Raw genomic sequence first — 17046 nt, 5'->3', positions numbered from 1 at the left:
TGTTTTCTTCAATCTTTGGCAGAATCGTGACAAAACTGAGAATGAGTGTATAAAGTCGATAAAATGTAGTTGTGAGTAAGACTTTTCATCTCCTACAGCAGTCAGCAATAATTGTGGTTTCTGCAATGAATATATTTTGGAAGATTGCACCCTTGGGTTTTGCTTTAATTTCTGTACTGTGGAAATTCCCCCACAGTTCACTACTACTTCATATGACAAAGAGAAGCCTATAACTAGAGGGAGGAGCTGTTATTTAAAATTTCCATTGAGATACTAGAAGTCTTGTAGTAAAATTTTCCACTCTTTCATAACTGCTTCTGTTTACCTGTCTTCCCAGGTTTTTTTCAGTGTCTGTTTCTTTTTTTTCCCCCCATTTATTCCGTTATTTTCTCTCTCCTTTCTTTTTCTCTGGCTATGTTTGCAGAGGTAAACCTACCAGAAAGCTACTTCTACACTATGAGCTGCAGAGATCTTAGCATAATATTGTAATGTTTACTGTTAGAGAATTTTTAGCACTTACATGTTTATGTTATATCTGAGTATTTTGCAAATCTTGTTGAATATTTTTAATATCCTGTTTTTAAAAATAGATTTGTTGTTGGGCTATTTGGAGTGAGTTTATTGGTTTTATTTTTATCTATTTCAAGAGGTCTCGCCCAGGGATATGATCCTTTTTTTCCACCTCTGCACATGTCTATGCATAGTCTAGCTCTGCAATAGCCTGATAGTGCCTAGGTTCCAGGATTTAATCTTCCACATTTAAATGACATTTGTTTAGTCAGTATTTCTTATTGCATCAAATATGAATTATGAAAATATTACCTATGAACATGTACCACTAAGTGCCAAAATGTAATTGCCAGATTATGGAACTGGAACTTTCAGTGTAGAATCAGCATTGCAAAGAATGTATTTGTCCTGGGAGAAGTGTCCTTATTTGCAAAAAACGTCAAGGAAGAAGAGAAAAGCTATTGAGCTTTTCTGGTGACTTGACTGAAGTGTTCTTCTGCAGTTTTAAGCATAGCTGTAATATTTTTAAATTTCATTTTGCAGATTACCATTTCAAAAAAAGAAATTATCTGATGAAGTAAGCTATTCTGTGGCAGTTTCAAATTGCATTGCACAGCTGGGTGAGTGTAAACTGATATGCCACAATAAAATTATTATTATGCCATAATAAAATTAACTGTATTATTAGCATGATTTTACTTTCTTGTTACCTCATTAGTAAATGTAAGTATTTTCTTCCAATTATTCATTCAGTCCTCTGTGCTTTTTAGTATTAGAAACCACTCCTACTTTGCTGTGCAGCTAGCCTGCAGATTAGCTAGCAGTATTACCTATTTGCCAATGTCAGAAGCTACGCAAGATAACTTTATCAATACACCTGAAGAACTAAACCTGTCTATAGCCTGTTTCATTTCATTTTGTTCTGAGAAATTGCTGTATAAACACTGAAGCCTGGGATAAAAGGAACATGTATCCCTCCTGCTTCTTTAAAACCAAATGGAAGAAACAAGTGAGAAACAGTAACTCCTGACTCCCAGCTCAAACCTTCAAAACCCAAAAGCCTGAGACCTATCACCTACAAAGGCAAAATATAAGTCAGTTTAGTGCCATGCCTTACTAGGAGTAGCGGTTTCTGACTTCAGCTTCCTCCTGCGTCTGAGCCATGAGCTTCTATCTTTCAGAAATCTGTTTTAAGAGAGCTGTTGAGGAAAAGGTGTCAAAGTCATGTCTTAATGTCAGTGGACTGCTTAGTACCAAAATACCTTTTTATGAACTTGCATGTTATATTTGTGATTTTCAAAGAAAATACTGCAAGCACTGTAGGTCAAAAAGGATTCAGAATAGAGCAAGGGTGATATATCAGCTCACTTAATGGTAAGATTTTAATGGTAAAGAGGTAGCACAATCAGCCTGTCATACATGAAAAAAGATTACCCTTGAAATGGGTGAGAAAAAAAATATTTTTAGAAGTCTTTATTTTCACAGGTCCAAGTAGATAGCAGAATGGCATCCTGGTTTCAGATAGTTGCAGATTCTCTTTAGAGTAGCATGTCCAAAAAGACCCTAAAAGCTTAAAAGATTGTTTATATTATCCATGTTAGGTACTGGTAGCTCTTAATGGAATTCTCTTTATCTTGTGGAAAAGGATCTCTTTCTGTGCTCCCTTTATGTTATATCATGTCTGCTAGAAGAGTTTCTGGCATGTTAATGATGACAGCAGCCTAGTGTAGTGGCTTTCTTCTGAATTCCACAACTTCTGGAATAACATCCAGTCTCTTACAAGGGTCTGTAGCCATAAAGCAGAGGAGGTCACTTTCTGATTAACCCTATGCTACTCCTCTAAGACCCCTTTGTCCTCTTCAGTGTGGGAGTCCCTGTGCCTTAAGTATTTTATAATCAAACTTTGCATGAAATGACATATTTGTAGGGGGCATGACCAAAGGAAACACTAAGTACCGTAAACAGAAGTGTCAAGATTACTTTGTAAAAAAATTATAAATTTTGTAAATTACTTTTTTTTTTTTTCTGTTTCTGACAGGTTATTTGATGAGGGTGCCAAGCTCTCAAGTTAGAATACAAATCTGTAAGTGTGTTATTAGCTTTTATAATTCGGAGCTACCAAGAAAACTACTTTCAGGTAAAGCACAGTATTTTCAAGTGTCACAAGAAATCAAGTGTTTATGATCCCAGCTACTTTGAAATGGCTCTTTTAATTAGCTGTGGATTAATTTTTCTTTATAACTATAGTTACTGTATCTCATATGTTAAACATATAGCATTGGCAAATGTGCAATTAACATGTTTTTATAGAAATGCGTACTCAAAATCTGAAATTAGTTCATCAGTGTGCAAGGAATAAATTATTACACTTATGAGATTAGGATTAAGTAGTATCCAGAAAATGTGGTCACAAGTTCTCTGAAACGTGGATAATGGAGGAAGAAAGAGTAGTTAGGATCAGAATTATAAGAAAGGAAATGTAATTTTCAACTTTATATATGTAGCCTGGAGAGAAGCAGCTCTGGGTTCACTTGTGTTGCTTGTGAGGGATAGCTCTGAGCCCATCTAAATTTGATTGAGTTCATACTATATGGACACATTTGAGCATAGGCTTTGAATAAATTGTGTGACTTGTCTCTGCAGAAAGAGGTTGATGATGCCTGTATATGAGCTCAAGCATGATCCTCTGGTATTATGGGTAGGCATGCAAGCTGTCATCAGAATCCTCTACTATTTATTCCTTTGACCCTTATGATAGTGCCAGAGGCTGTTACCAGGCAAAGTCAGTCATGGATCCCCTCCTAGAGGGGCACAGGATCATGCGTCATTGACACAGTGTGAATCCAGAGCACATGTGAGAGAGTATGCTGGATGTCACTGTGTTCCCTTGCTGTGTTCCTACAGCATGGCACTAGTTCCTGTGCCCTCTTGCTGGTTTTCATTTATTTTAGGAGGCCTAAAGAAGCTGCAGCTGCAACAGCCCTCACAAGATTCTAGAAAAATGTGAAAGCGTATAAATCTGTTTTTGCCTTACAAAGAAGACTCAAATCTCCAGATTTAGAAAATAAGATATGTTATCTCAAAAATGAAGAATGTATTTCAGTCTGGTTTTTTTAAGTCAGATTCTTCATCTCTAAGCTTATATGTAAATCTTGCCAAAGTTTGAATCTGCAGAGTTCTCTTACCTCTGAAGTAATACCAACTTAGAGCATATGAGAGTTTATGCTTATTTAACACTTGTTTTACCATGTGCATTATCTGCATTTATCAATCCTGCATTTCATATCATTTGCTATATATATTTTTTAAGCTATTTAAGAAAAACTTGACTTTCATGAGTTAGCATATATAAATATAAATTTATTTTCTCAATGCATCCCATTCCCCCATAATTCAGTAATGAAATATGATTTGCATATGCATGGGCAAAACTAAAAACAGGGACACATTAGAAAGCCAAGTTTATAAATCAAAGGTTGGATTCATATATTTTAAGTAACATGATGATAAAAGGTATTCATTCTCTAGTGAATAGGCTACAGAAGAGAGCTAGGTCCTGCACCAACAACTTGTTGCATGACCTGAAGAAGGTTTTTCACCTCTCTATAACCCTGCTTGTTCTTTCATTCTGTGAATTCTAGGAAGCAAATAATTTGTTTATATATCATTTTAGATCTGTCAATATATATCATTTAACCTCATTCTTGAGGTTAAGTCTGTTGGATATGCTTTAGACACTGTTAATACTCATATATAAGAAAAGCAGCTCTTGTTTATTAGATTTTTTTTTTTCAATTGATTTTAAGACTAAGGAAATACGGTACTCAGTTCTCAATCCTTTCTTGAGAAAGGATGAGTATTTTATGAAGTAACCAAAATTCTGAATATTTACTGCATTCTAACTAAAGCTATTGTATATGCAGGTTACCAGCCAACAAGTGCAAACTATAAAATTCAGATGGCTGAATTAGGAGGATTAGCAGAAACTCTCATTTTGTCACTAACATTAGTTGAAAATCAACTTACTGAGAAGTTGTGGGTACTTAAAGCTCTCCAGCATCTCTCCAGCTCTGGTTAGTACAAACTGTTCTTTCAACAATCTCATACCTCTGATCTTAGATCATTTGTTCTCTGAATATGCCTAAAACAATTACTGACCTACAGGGAATTAATTATTCAGATTTTCATAATTTCAGGAGTAAATTGCAGACTTATGATGAAGGCCCAAGCAGCCAGCAGACTCTGTTTGTATCTAAATGGTGTTGATCCTTCAGGACAGCTGGTGTTCCGCTCCTCAGAAATCCTATGGAACCTATTAGAAAACACCTCAAAAGAAGAAGTTGTTAATCAGCTCAGTAGCTTGGAATGTGTACAGTAAGTACAGGGAAACATTTTATGAATTACTATTCTAATTTTGGAGACATCTAAAGCATTGCTATCGTGTAGCATTTTGTTTGAAGTGAATCGAGAGAAAATACAAAAGGGGAATGGAGGTCTCTCATTAAGTCCTCATTAAGTTTTCAATATTAACACATCCGATTCTCCAAAATGGAAGCACTACTGGATTAGACCTCATAGCCAAGCAGCCCGTGATTTAGACCCCTCAGGCATCTGTTTCTGTTTCAGCAAGTTAGATAGCACTGTGGCCAGTAAGATGCCAGGAAATGATGTATGATACAAGAGGTGCCTGCCAGGTAGCTTACAAACTCAGTGGCCAGGGTCCAGCTAAAAGCACATCCAGTCAACTTCAAAATTATTTCATTGTCAAGCCTCTCTTTATTTCACGAACACAGCATTCCACCACCGGTTGTTTCTGTTACAGGGCAAGAGGGAGATCAAGGTGCTCTGCTGCATATTGCAGGAGGTATAGCCCTATCTATTGCTTCGTATAACAAAAAAGTTAATGGCACCATTTCCAAGCTGATGTTAGGCTCGGTAGGCCAGTATTACTGCACTGTTGAAGTGTTTGTGTTATAGGATTAGTAGGAAATTCTATGCTATGATACAGAAGGCTTGGTTCTAGATCCTCTGCTGGAGTAAATAACAGGTTCTTCATTAGTGAGTTACACTGTTTTAACTATTTAGGACTAGACGATTTCTTCTCAGTAATCATTCAACAACATCCAGTTCCATGCTTGAGTAAATATTATGTCTTTCATTAATTATAACACATACAGTGGAAGGTGCAATTTGTAATACATGCACCTTGCGTATATGCTTAAATTGGATGTCTAGTGGTACACATAAGAATCCATTTCACAATAAAGTTTTAAGTTATTTCTCTTGCAGTTAAACCCTAAGGCTTTGAAAACTATGATGCTGAATGAGGATTCATATACATAGAGCTGTCTAAAGTTAGAATATGAAAAGAAAAGGTAAAATGCATTTCACTTTCTTTTAAGTGCTTTGAAAGAAGTATTTGTAGACCTTCTCATGCATGGTTTCCGGCATTATGATCGTCAGCTACGGAATGACCTCTTGGTGATTGCTACATTACTAGCTGAAAACCCTGCAGCACCTATGATTGTAAGTATTTATAATTATATTCCAGAGACTAATAACTTCTTTGCTATTATATACTCAGTATTTTCACCCTTTAGGGTTCTAATATTTGTTCTGCTCTGTCTCCAGTGTTTTCTTCTTCCTTAGATTTGCTAAGAAAGAAACCATTTTTCTTTCTGCAGTTCCCTTTACCTCAAAGAGACTTCAAATCTGTAGGTCTTTAGCCTGGAGTACTAGCATCAACCTTATTTAATACTTAGAAAATTACACTAACACTATTCATTTGCAAAAGTTAACGTTAACACCTGTGTTCTTGTACAGATTCTCAGATGTGCCATTCTGTTACAATGAGTTTTGCACTAAACCTCTTTTGTTGTTTGAAGATGTAGGAGTACAGGCTGTATTCACATGGCCCGAATTCAAGTGAAGTACCTGTGCCTCATAACCAGGAACAAGAAGGCTCCTCCAAAAATCAGCTCAGAAGCTCTAAATAAGATGCTGAGAAAATAATTACTTGGATCCAGTTAATAAGAGGCACATAAATTCATTCTAAGATTAGGTCACATAAATGTAGTCCTGAATGCACTATCATGACTTGCCTAAAAAGTAGATGACTCATTCTTCTGTAGTATTCCAGAATTTTTATGAGGAAACTGCAGAGAAGTTAACTTTTTATAGATGTTAATATTCTTTTACTCTCCTGTTTTACAGCTGAGATTTAGAACTTTATATGAAGTTGTGACATACATACTGAATAATTAAGAAATCAAATTCCTGTAGATCTATTGGCTGTTCGGGAATGGATTACTTTCAGGGAATTAATTTCTCAACTTGAGTAGAAGTTTCTGAATTGGCTGTATTACTAAATAGATTTTATAGTCTTTAATGAAGATTACAGATTTTTCATTCAAGCTTTCCATTTTATCACTAGCCATTATGAAATGTCTGTTACACTATTGCAGCAACATATTTGATGTCTAAAACATTCAAATTGTTTATCTGGCTGTAAAAACAGGGCAGTTTCTCCTACAAGATAAATAACCAGGACACATTATTTTAATTCCTTATACTACAAGGAAGAAAAATTATTTCAATGCAAAGAAAAAATGAAAATGTTTTAATTTAGATTTTGTATCTCCCTATAGATTGTACTTCAATTGTGGAGATAAAGTACAAGGTATAAATATCAGGTAGACAAAAACATTAACATTACCATTCACTCCTGCCTTGTAGATAATACTAGAGAAATTTTCTTCAGAATGTTCTCTTTTTTTCTTAATATACTATCCAAGCAACTTCAGAAAACTCAGTCTTGTATTTAGCATAATTCAGAAATCAGCACAGGAATTGGTCTTTGAAAAGGAAAATCATTTTGTCACCACAAGGAAACTGGAAAATATATGTAAAGTAAAGCTTATAATGGTATTAATTATGATTACCTCTGTGTTAGAACAAAACTGTCCATTTGGTAATGCTTACTAGTTTCCATCAGAATTTAGTACTGCATTAATCAGCAAGGAGAAAAGATTAGTAAGTTTTAATGTTGTTTTTTTATTTAACCACTTTGCAATGGCTTTCTACAGAGAATATAGATACCATAGAGACAAAAGCTAGTAGGCAATATAGTTGTGTACTTCAATATTTTCTTTAAAATTACTTTTGCAGTATTTTTCTGATTGTTAAAATCATTTGAATGTATGCTAACTTCCAGAGCTAGGCCGAAAAAATCTTAAGACCAGCTTTTTGAGGATGCATCTAAGAAGCTGCTGCAAAACCAACAGAACTGCTTGATTCTGTGGGGATGTCTGTGTAGCATTCTGTGAGCTCTGCTCCTGTTGGGAGCTGGTGGAAAGCTCTGTGGTGGCTTTGCCAGCATACTGAGGCCAAGCTAATGTATTTTGTTGCTCAAGAAGAGCAATATCCTGGTAACCATGGCTTCTAATCACCTCAGAAATAAAGCTGTTTTGCCTCTAGTGTGCTGCATAGGCACCACCTGGCCTTGGTCCTACCCGTAGTTATATTAGGTGTAATTGTCCTTCTGTTAGCTCTTTAGGAGCTGTGAATGACAAGATTTTATTTTCTGAATTTTTAATGTGTAATATTTGTAAATGCATGTTGCTCATACATGGATTTTTCATGTGCTTACTTGTAAATGCACTGAAGTTGAATGTAAGTGTATTTGTACACACAACTGAAGGCTCAAAATTGTGTGTACTGATGACCCTGATGTATAAACTTATATGTGCACAAATGCATTTTTAAAAACACAACTCTTAACAGTACTGGGAATACAGTTTTCTTGTGTGGTAGATTATAGGAGTGAATACATGTGTTTGGGACTTCCCCATACAAGTTCAAACTTGTACTGAATGAGACATGGGTTTAACTAATTGCACCCTTAGGACTGTAGTTAGTTAGTATTGTACCGTTTCCAAATGGTTGATCTCTTCTTTGATAAAATTCTGTTTATTCTGCCATAGGATACATTAAACTCTGTGTTCTGAAGAAAAAAGCAAAACTAAAACTAAATCATAAGTCTTAATTTCACTGCAATTTAATTTAATTAATGTATGTTTTCTGAATGCCTATTAGGAAAGTGGATTTACAAAGCTGTTAATAGTACTTGCAACATTTACTGAAGGTAAGAGATTTCATGCTGTATAATTACACTATTTTTACTTTTAACTATGATTTTTTTGTAACTTATCTACAATTTCCTTCATAGTTAAAATTCCCAATCCCTTGATAAAAGGTCTTAAACTTACCTACTCTTATGAGGACTTCGAGCTGAAGAAGTTACTATTTAATGTAATAGCAGTCTTATCTAAAGACCCATGTGCTGTACGGGTAAGTTGTAACAGAACAGAAGGTACAGTAAGAAAAAAAAAGGGGGGGGTCAAAAGAATCACAGGAATGTTATTTAGCTGTCCATCTGGCATAGTCCAGTAGACTGAAATCAGCTGTTCTCCAAATCAAGAGTTCCTACATAGCTTCAGATTAAGTCCTGCTGTTTGAAAGCAGCATACAGTTTCTATTTCAGAAAAGTTACAAACCTAGACCATGGTAGGAAAATCAGCTGACACATGACTGCAAAGCATTATTGAAATACATGTGAAGAATGTAATAAAGTTTAACAAACCACAGTCTGTGGGAATGCTACAGAATATAAACAGAGCTTGTCTGTACTTGTAGCATTCATGACAGACTTTCTTAATAAAAAATAATTTTCTTAGTGTAGGACAGATAAAGTTGACTCATTGCTTTAGATTTTTCTTATTTGCATGTGAAACCTGTAAGGTGTCTCTCTCTTTGTCTTGACTCTGCAGCTTCTCAGTGAAAATTATGTGATGCCAGCTTTGCTTTGCTATGTAAAACCAAATCAAAAGCCTGGATTTCATGACTGGTCTGCTGCCCAATATGAAGAATTACAGCTTCATGCAATTGCTATTTTAGCTTCAGTGGCTCCCTTGTTAATAGATAAATATTTGTCCTGCCAAGCGAATACTCTTCTCCTTGTGTTTCTAGAATGGTGTATAGGCCAAGGTCAGTAGATGCTCATGGCTTTCACACACAGTAACCTTGAAACACAACTCAACCGCACTTAATTTCTTTGACAGGAAGGAAAAATTTAAAACTTGTGAAGTCAGAATGATTCTTCTTCAGTAGGTCACTTAGGAAACTAATCTTTCTGAATAAACAACCATAATATCTACTGAAGGATAAGCTGGTGCCCCATTCCCTGTGTACCACTATATTGATATTCCTTAAGTTGTATGGGCAGCCGCACAACTCTACTGACCATGTTTTAAGCTAGTCAGATACACTTATTGTGGCAACAAGTCCAACGAGTAGTTCCTACCATGAGGCAGGACACCTTAACTCAAACATAGAGCTGTCTTACACAGTAAGACAGCTTCCAAACTAAAGCTGGCTTGTGGCCATCAGCTAAGAGCATAAGCTAAGCAAAGAGATAATTAACTGCACCCACTTTCATGGACTGGTTTTCTGGGGATGGATAGTGTTCATCATAAAGTTGGTAAGTTTTCCTAGGAATAATTTTTCATTTTGGGTCTAATGAAGATCAAAAGGTTGATATTATATGTCATGCTAGAGAAGATATTTTGAGTTTTGGAGACTGCTCATTAACCTACTAAGGTTAAAAAAATTGTTGTAATAATTTTAAATGTTCACCAAAATCATGCCTTTCTTATGAAAGTAAAAGTATAGCCCTACACAGAAAAGCTTATTACTAGATGGTTTTAAACTGAAAGCCTTTCTAACATTAAGGGATTTTGGTTTTTTGTTTTTAGCTTACACCGTGAGCCTTTTTTTTTCTTTTTTTTCCTGAGCATGTTACTATTCTGAACATCCACTGTCTGTCAAAAAAAATACTCATTGCGATTGCTCCACAGATCCTTTCTTTGGTCAAGGTAACAGTTTCCATGGAACAGGTGGTCGTGGCAACAAACTTGCACAAATGCGCTGCAGCCTGAGAGTGCTGAGATCTGTTGTGTCCCTTTATGATGATGCTGTGAACCTTAATTTATGTGACCAGGGAGCAATTAGCCAGCTACTGGGTAAAGCACAATTTGTATTGCTGTACTTAAATTAGTACATTTCTCTTGACACTAAGAATGTTCATGCTTTTTTGTGTGCTGTGGTTTTAGTGCATTACTCCTTTGACTGCTGAAAAACTAAAAAGCCTCAAACAATTAATCCAAGATGTAATTGATTTGATTTTTAATTTTGTTACACTTTAACACACAGAACTGAATGAATTAAGCAAAACAGCTGTAAAAGCCTATGTGTTTAATTTCAGAGTGAAAGCTGCCCCTTCTCCCTTTATTATACTGCATTTGTTACATCTTATTTTCATTGTGGTAGCGCCTAGGAACTCCAGCCATGAGTCTTATTCTACCTAAGTCTATTATGGTGTTGCTTCCTACAACTCCTCTTCAGAGTAGAAGAAAATTAATAACAATGTACTTTTATATGAATAACATTATGAAGACTTAAGAGCAGAGTAAAACTGCTTAACCACTGCTTCTGCAATTTTAGAGCATTTTCTTGTTCAGTAACATACCTACTGTTAAATTAGGTCTTAAGTTCCAATACTCCCTGGTTTAAGTTCTTTTATTACAATAATAAAAAGTTTCCAGTACTCTGAAAGAGTCATAGTGGAAGAAACAAAATAGGTAGGATCCTTTGGAATTCAATGAGTATGTTCTAATAGAAAGCCTAGAAATAAAGGACTTTATATCCTCAGTTGAAAGTTGAACTCCAGTGAAAACTCTGTGGAAACTTACAGATTTTAGTGAAAGCAAAATTAACACTATACCTTACATACCAGATTCAAGTAACTTTTCTTACTTTGGGGAAGTTCTGTGTCTGAATGTCCTCTTACACATAGTGGTTCCAAGGCTGATTTTCTCAGCAGTGGTGGTATTTTCTGTCTCTCCCACTTTTCAACTGTCAGTACAAATGTTTGTGAGGCTGTACAGTAGAGCAAATCAGTAAGTTCATTGCCTTTTTCTAAGAGTTCCTTAATTCAGATCAGTTCCCTGAATTCATTGCACTGGCACAATACAAGGGGCAGCACAGAGACTGAACAAGGAAGAAGTCAGTGCAAGCAGCTATCATTAACTCTGTCACCAAGAGTAGAGTCTGTGAAACTAGCATCAGAGTGCTGCAATTCTGTAAGCTATTACGAAACACAGAAGATAAAACTGAACAGCATAAGTAGATTCCTTTAAAAATCCCTTGGTGTAAATTTGATTTTTTTTAAAAAATCAGCAGCTGTAATAGAATTCTGACTTGTATATAGGACATTCACATGTATAAAATATATTCCTTTATAGACACCCTAAAGTATGCAGCAAACAAATCTAAAGAGAAAGAAGATGCCATTGTACTGGAAATCCAAGCTGATATATTATTTATTTTGTCTGCTCTCTGTGAAAATGATCTCCACAGAAAGGTATGTATCATTCTATGTCATACTGTGCAGAAAACATCAAAACATAGTATATTTTCATTTAAAGGATGCTGCTTTTTTTTAATTCAAAAGCAGATGTCAACTGTAGTTCATCACTAACAAGTCAGGTCTGGTAACTAGTTTCTGTGACAGTGGCAAAATGCAAAATCACTCAGAAATCCACTAGGAAGTGTCTCAACTATTTAATTGCTAATTTACATGATTTTTAAATGAATATATGAAAGTGTGTTAGTGAATGAGATTAGCAGTTTGGAAAAACTGAAAATTTCTTTTTCTTATGTATATCATAAGGAATATATCCTACTTTAACAAATGGGCCAAATTTATTACAATATAAATATTTACATTTTTCAATTTCCTTTTTATTTTCTTATATGTAGCTATTTAGTAAATACTGTTTAAGAAACATATTGCTTTAATTGTCATTTCAACAGGAACTCTTCAGCTATGAAGGAGTGGATATACTTATCCCATTCATTCAGATGGATCCAAAGAGGTTATACAGTGGATTAGGCCACAATTGTCTCCTCTTCAGTGCACTTGATTGCTTGTGGTTAGTAAAGTATTTTAGCAGCAGGAACTCTTAAAGTCAAGTCTTGTGTTTTTCAGGTCTGCAATACTATGCCCTTTCTCTGCATACATAGGCCTTTCATGTATGAAAATCCTGCATACAATTTGACTAATTAAAAATTATACAAAATAAATGGCATATTCTGCATGTATTCTCTTCTCAATAGGGGTTCAGTATGACAACCTAACTCCCTACACAGCAGTCTTAGCTCCCCACACAGAGTGACCTCCTGACATGCAGAGTTACCTAAGACTTTCTAAGAAAGAGACGTGTATGATTAGAGTCTGTAAATAACTTCAGAGAACTAAGCAGAAGGCAAGAATAGACCAATATTAGCTAAAAACTGTGTAAGCATAAGAAGAAGCATTTGTAAACTGGCTATATTAGGCTAGAAATATTTTAAAGATTGCTATCAGAGAATGCCAATACATAGAAGGATAACCAAAAGTTAATTTGTTTTAAGGCAGAGGTTGATAAATAAATACATTGAAAGCCAAATGATATGTTTGTCTGGGAGAAAAGACTGATGCAGGAGATCCCTTCAGTTTCTGTGTTAATGACCATAAGTGAGGAAATAAGGAAGCAATAGCAACATGAATGCTGGTTTTATGATCATTTTAAGCCGGGAGAAGCAAACACTGTTGCCGAAAAAAGTCTTGCTTGTCTCACCCCCTTGATTCTGCTGGCAGAAATATTCACACAGCCCTGCAGGAACATGATCTAGCTAAATTTCAGCCTCTTTTACTGAGTTAGTTTTAGTTCAAATCCAAATTCTAATCCAATTAATTGTGAACCTGCCAAATTTCTTGGGCAGCTACAAGGAAGGTGTGCCACCTGCAAGAGAAGAGAGAGCAGTCAAGTAGCATATGTTTAGTTGTACAGTGTAAATGAAAAGGCATGTGAAACATGATTTTTCTGCTCCCTGAAGGTATGAAGCGTATTGCATACCAAATATATTTATGCAGTTCAGTAAAATAAATGAGATGCTTGTAGAATGTTCTAAAGCATACAAATGTTTCTACAGAGTGAAATTATTTCTGTTTAAGGTCCTGTGTCATTGGATGTTACATAGCAGAGGATTATTTTCTTGAAAAACAGGGCATTTTTCTCCTTCTGGATTTGTTGGCAGTAAGTATTTTTATTATTGTTGTTACAGAATGAAAGAGTAGTAAAACATCATGGAAAATTGCATTATTTTTGTTATAGTATCGCCTAAGACTATTACAATACTAACAAAAAGACCAGTGTATGTAATTGCTTGAGATAGGAAGGTAATCACACACCAGGATATCTGCTCAGAAATGATTTTCCATGTATCTTTTTTAAAAATAAGTATTTGACAGAGGGAGTTTTAAATTTACCAAAAATACACTCTTTAAAAAGAAAACTCAAACTATGCTCTTATGTTGGATGACATCTCTGTTTAGAAAAGCATCTCAGTTCTTACTTCATATTGAAGTTACTACGAGCAGAGTTAGTATACGCTTCAAGGCTTTGAAACTTTTGATGTTTAAAGTTACTTTGTGTACATATTTTGTATGTATAGCTACTTCTATGGGTCTTGGATATAGAGCTGGCACAGGCATTTCATCTCTCACAAAATAAGCATGCACCTTCCTTGTTTCATTCCCTCCTCGTTCTCGCTGTCTTATTGCCAGCCTCTGATGCCCTTGCAGTGCAAGGCTGCAGACCCTTCCTTACTCTCAGCTGCTGCTGAAAGATCTGGCCGCAAAATAGAACAAGTGCTGTGCGGTACCACTCAGCCACTGCTTTCAGAGTCCATTGCTTACAAAAATAAATCTTGGTGGTAGTATATTCAGCATGTGAGCCTGGAGGCATGTATACAAAACCTATTATGTAATTCTACACACAGGTATGCACATCTTATATGATCCTACATTCGTTCCCCTCATGTTCCTTGATTTATGGAACTTTGCATGGCAGGATTCCAGAAACTTGAAAGATTTACAAGTTTATACACCAGTGCAAATAGTTTATACAAAAATGCAAATAGTTGTGATGAAAAGCTTGTGGTTACTTGATTAGATATTGCACAATTTCTCTATTTTTTTGGAGGTAGATATCACTGTGTTTTGAACAGTTTAAAACATTTTTTCCTTTTCCCTTCACCAAGTTAAAGCAAAAGAACCTGTGCAATATAATTCTTGGGATCTTGGTTGAATTTTGTGACAACCCTAAAACCACTTCGCACATCAGTACCTGGCGAGGGGGAAAAGATCAAACAGCAGCTAACCTTCTAATAGAGTTATGGAGACAGGAGGAGTTGGAGCTAGGAGTCAAACGTGATCAATACGGAAGGATTGCTGGTAAGTTTTGTGATGCATGTGAAACTGTGAGCAGTTCCACTGAATAAAGTAAAACGAAGACAGTATTTACTTTTGTAGTCTGAATCCTGATGAAAGTAAATTACAATATTTATAGCTTTATGCTGTAGTTCTTACCAAACCCAAAATACCTCTTATGTATTTCGTTTGGAGTCTGGCCACTAGATGGCATTTTCTACGTTAGCTGGGAATGAACCAGGTAATGAACAGAACCATGACTAGTATCCTGAACAGCTTTTTTAATGCTGGACAATTAAACTACTTAATTTCTTCCACAAAAGGCATTGTGTTTTGCTGTATGTTGTAAAAAGAAGTAAGGAGAGTGCTATGTTCTCACAAATCTTTAGTCATGCTAATTGATATTTCCTGGCCCAACTTATGTTCAAATTCCTGGCCAAACTATCAAAATGATTTACATAGTGTCCACAAAGTTAAGATGGAATTGTCTTCTTTTAGAGGAGGCATCACAGAAAAGAATATGTCCATTGCTGCTTGCTGAATTTCCTCATACTTCATTACATAGATAGCATTTCCTCCAAGTCTAAGAGCTTTGGGAACATACTACCTGTTCATTCTTCTACTCTGGTTTTGTGTTATTAGACGTGAAGAGACCTATTGCTAGCAGCTTCCAGAAACAGCAAGAGGTCATTCCCATGCCTGCCAACTGTCCCAGCTTTGCCATCATGGAAATTTCAGAAAACATACGAGCAAAACTTTATTCATTATTGTGCAAGCTAGGTAAGACAAGTGAATTGCCTTGTCAGTGTCATATTTTTCATTAAGCTGAAGTTGTTCACTGGCAATTGATAAAGTAACTATAAAAAAACAGATCAAAGGGAACTTTGAGATGCATCAACACTGTTATTAGTAGATGCTTGCTCATCCTGTTCTTTAAAGTCCATATTGATGGGGATTTCAGGACTTCCCCAGTACTTTGCTGCCCCTACCATTAGGAAGAGTTTTCCTAAAATTAAACCTAAAATATGCTTGCAATTTTCTGTAATTTTTTTTCTCCCACACAAAATCTCTTTCACATATTTTAACACTTTTACATTTAATTTTATTTCGCTAGATTAAGAAAGACGTTACTCACCAATCTCATTTGCTAGCATAACCTCTAATTATTCTCATTTTTTTCTTGAGTCTTTCCATTTGCTTCACATTCTTCTTGATTTGTAGTGTCCCAGAACTGAACACAGTACTCCAGCAGAAGCCTCACAGCCAAATAAAGCTACATTACTCTACTCATCTTGTAAATAAACATTCTGACATTAATATAACAATTACTATATTCATAGCAGCATGATATTGTTTGCTCATTTGACTTAGGCTCTTGTACAGTCATCTACCATCCTGGATTTGTACAGATGACTATTCCTACATTTAGAATTTTTTATTTGTCCTTATTGAATTAAATTCTGTGGGTTTAGATAATTTTTCAGATTGGCAAGATTAATTTGCATTCTAATCTTTTCCTTCAGGATGCTCTAGTCCCTCCTAATTCTATATTGTTTGCACACTGAATATTGTTTGCACACATTACAACTTGTCTAAAAACCTAAACTGAAGTCATGATACATGATAAACTCTTCCATATCCATAAGATGTCTTATCTGGCTGTAGACAAACGCTAGGTCTTAGTTTTTTCTAATTCATGTTGGATATAAATGTTTTCACTGTTACCATTTAGCTGCGTAAACGTTATTTAATTATTTGTTTCAGTCTTTTTTCAGGAACTGAACCAATATTCTCTGGCTTGTCCTTTTCCACTTTAAAAATAGGCATTATGTTTGTTTTTTCATGTCCATCCTCCACAGGTTCAAAGACGATCAGTAATTGTTCTGAGATTGCTTCAACCAGTTTCCTGGGTAACCTAGAGAACCAACTGGTTTGAAAACATCCTTAGTTTCTCTAATAAACTATAGCTAGTTCTTCCCCTGTTGTAACCCAGGTTCTTACTAATTTTTATTAGCATTGATTATGTTAAAAGTTGGATCACAGCTAGATTCTTTATTAAAGCAAAAAGGCTTGAGATTTTATTCCAGCTTTCTCATATATTCACACATACCTCTTAGTTATATACATTGTAATGTCTCCTGTACTGAAATGACATGAAAGTGGAT

At 35.4% G+C, this 17046-nt stretch overlaps 1 protein-coding gene across 1 annotated transcript in view; it reads left to right on the top strand.

Moving 5' to 3' along the window:
* The window catches only part of CFAP69 (cilia and flagella associated protein 69), a 31461-nt gene that overhangs the window by 4349 nt on the left and 10066 nt on the right, over positions 1-17046 (top strand). The window contains 14 exon segments of the mRNA XM_069775493.1: positions 1054-1130; positions 2549-2647; positions 4434-4583; positions 4707-4884; positions 5913-6036; positions 8605-8653; positions 8738-8859; positions 9339-9555; positions 10425-10589; positions 11871-11989; positions 12442-12560; positions 13625-13706; positions 14713-14905; positions 15524-15661. Of these exon segments, the coding sequence (XP_069631594.1) occupies positions 1054-1130; positions 2549-2647; positions 4434-4583; positions 4707-4884; positions 5913-6036; positions 8605-8653; positions 8738-8859; positions 9339-9555; positions 10425-10589; positions 11871-11989; positions 12442-12560; positions 13625-13706; positions 14713-14905; positions 15524-15661 (1832 nt within the window).

This window comes from Haliaeetus albicilla, chromosome 2 (assembly GCF_947461875.1).
Source record: "Haliaeetus albicilla chromosome 2, bHalAlb1.1, whole genome shotgun sequence".
Lineage (NCBI taxonomy): Eukaryota > Metazoa > Chordata > Aves > Accipitriformes > Accipitridae > Haliaeetus > Haliaeetus albicilla.
The sequence above is the reverse complement of the archived record's forward strand: the minus strand, read 5'-3'. Positions and strand labels throughout refer to the sequence as shown.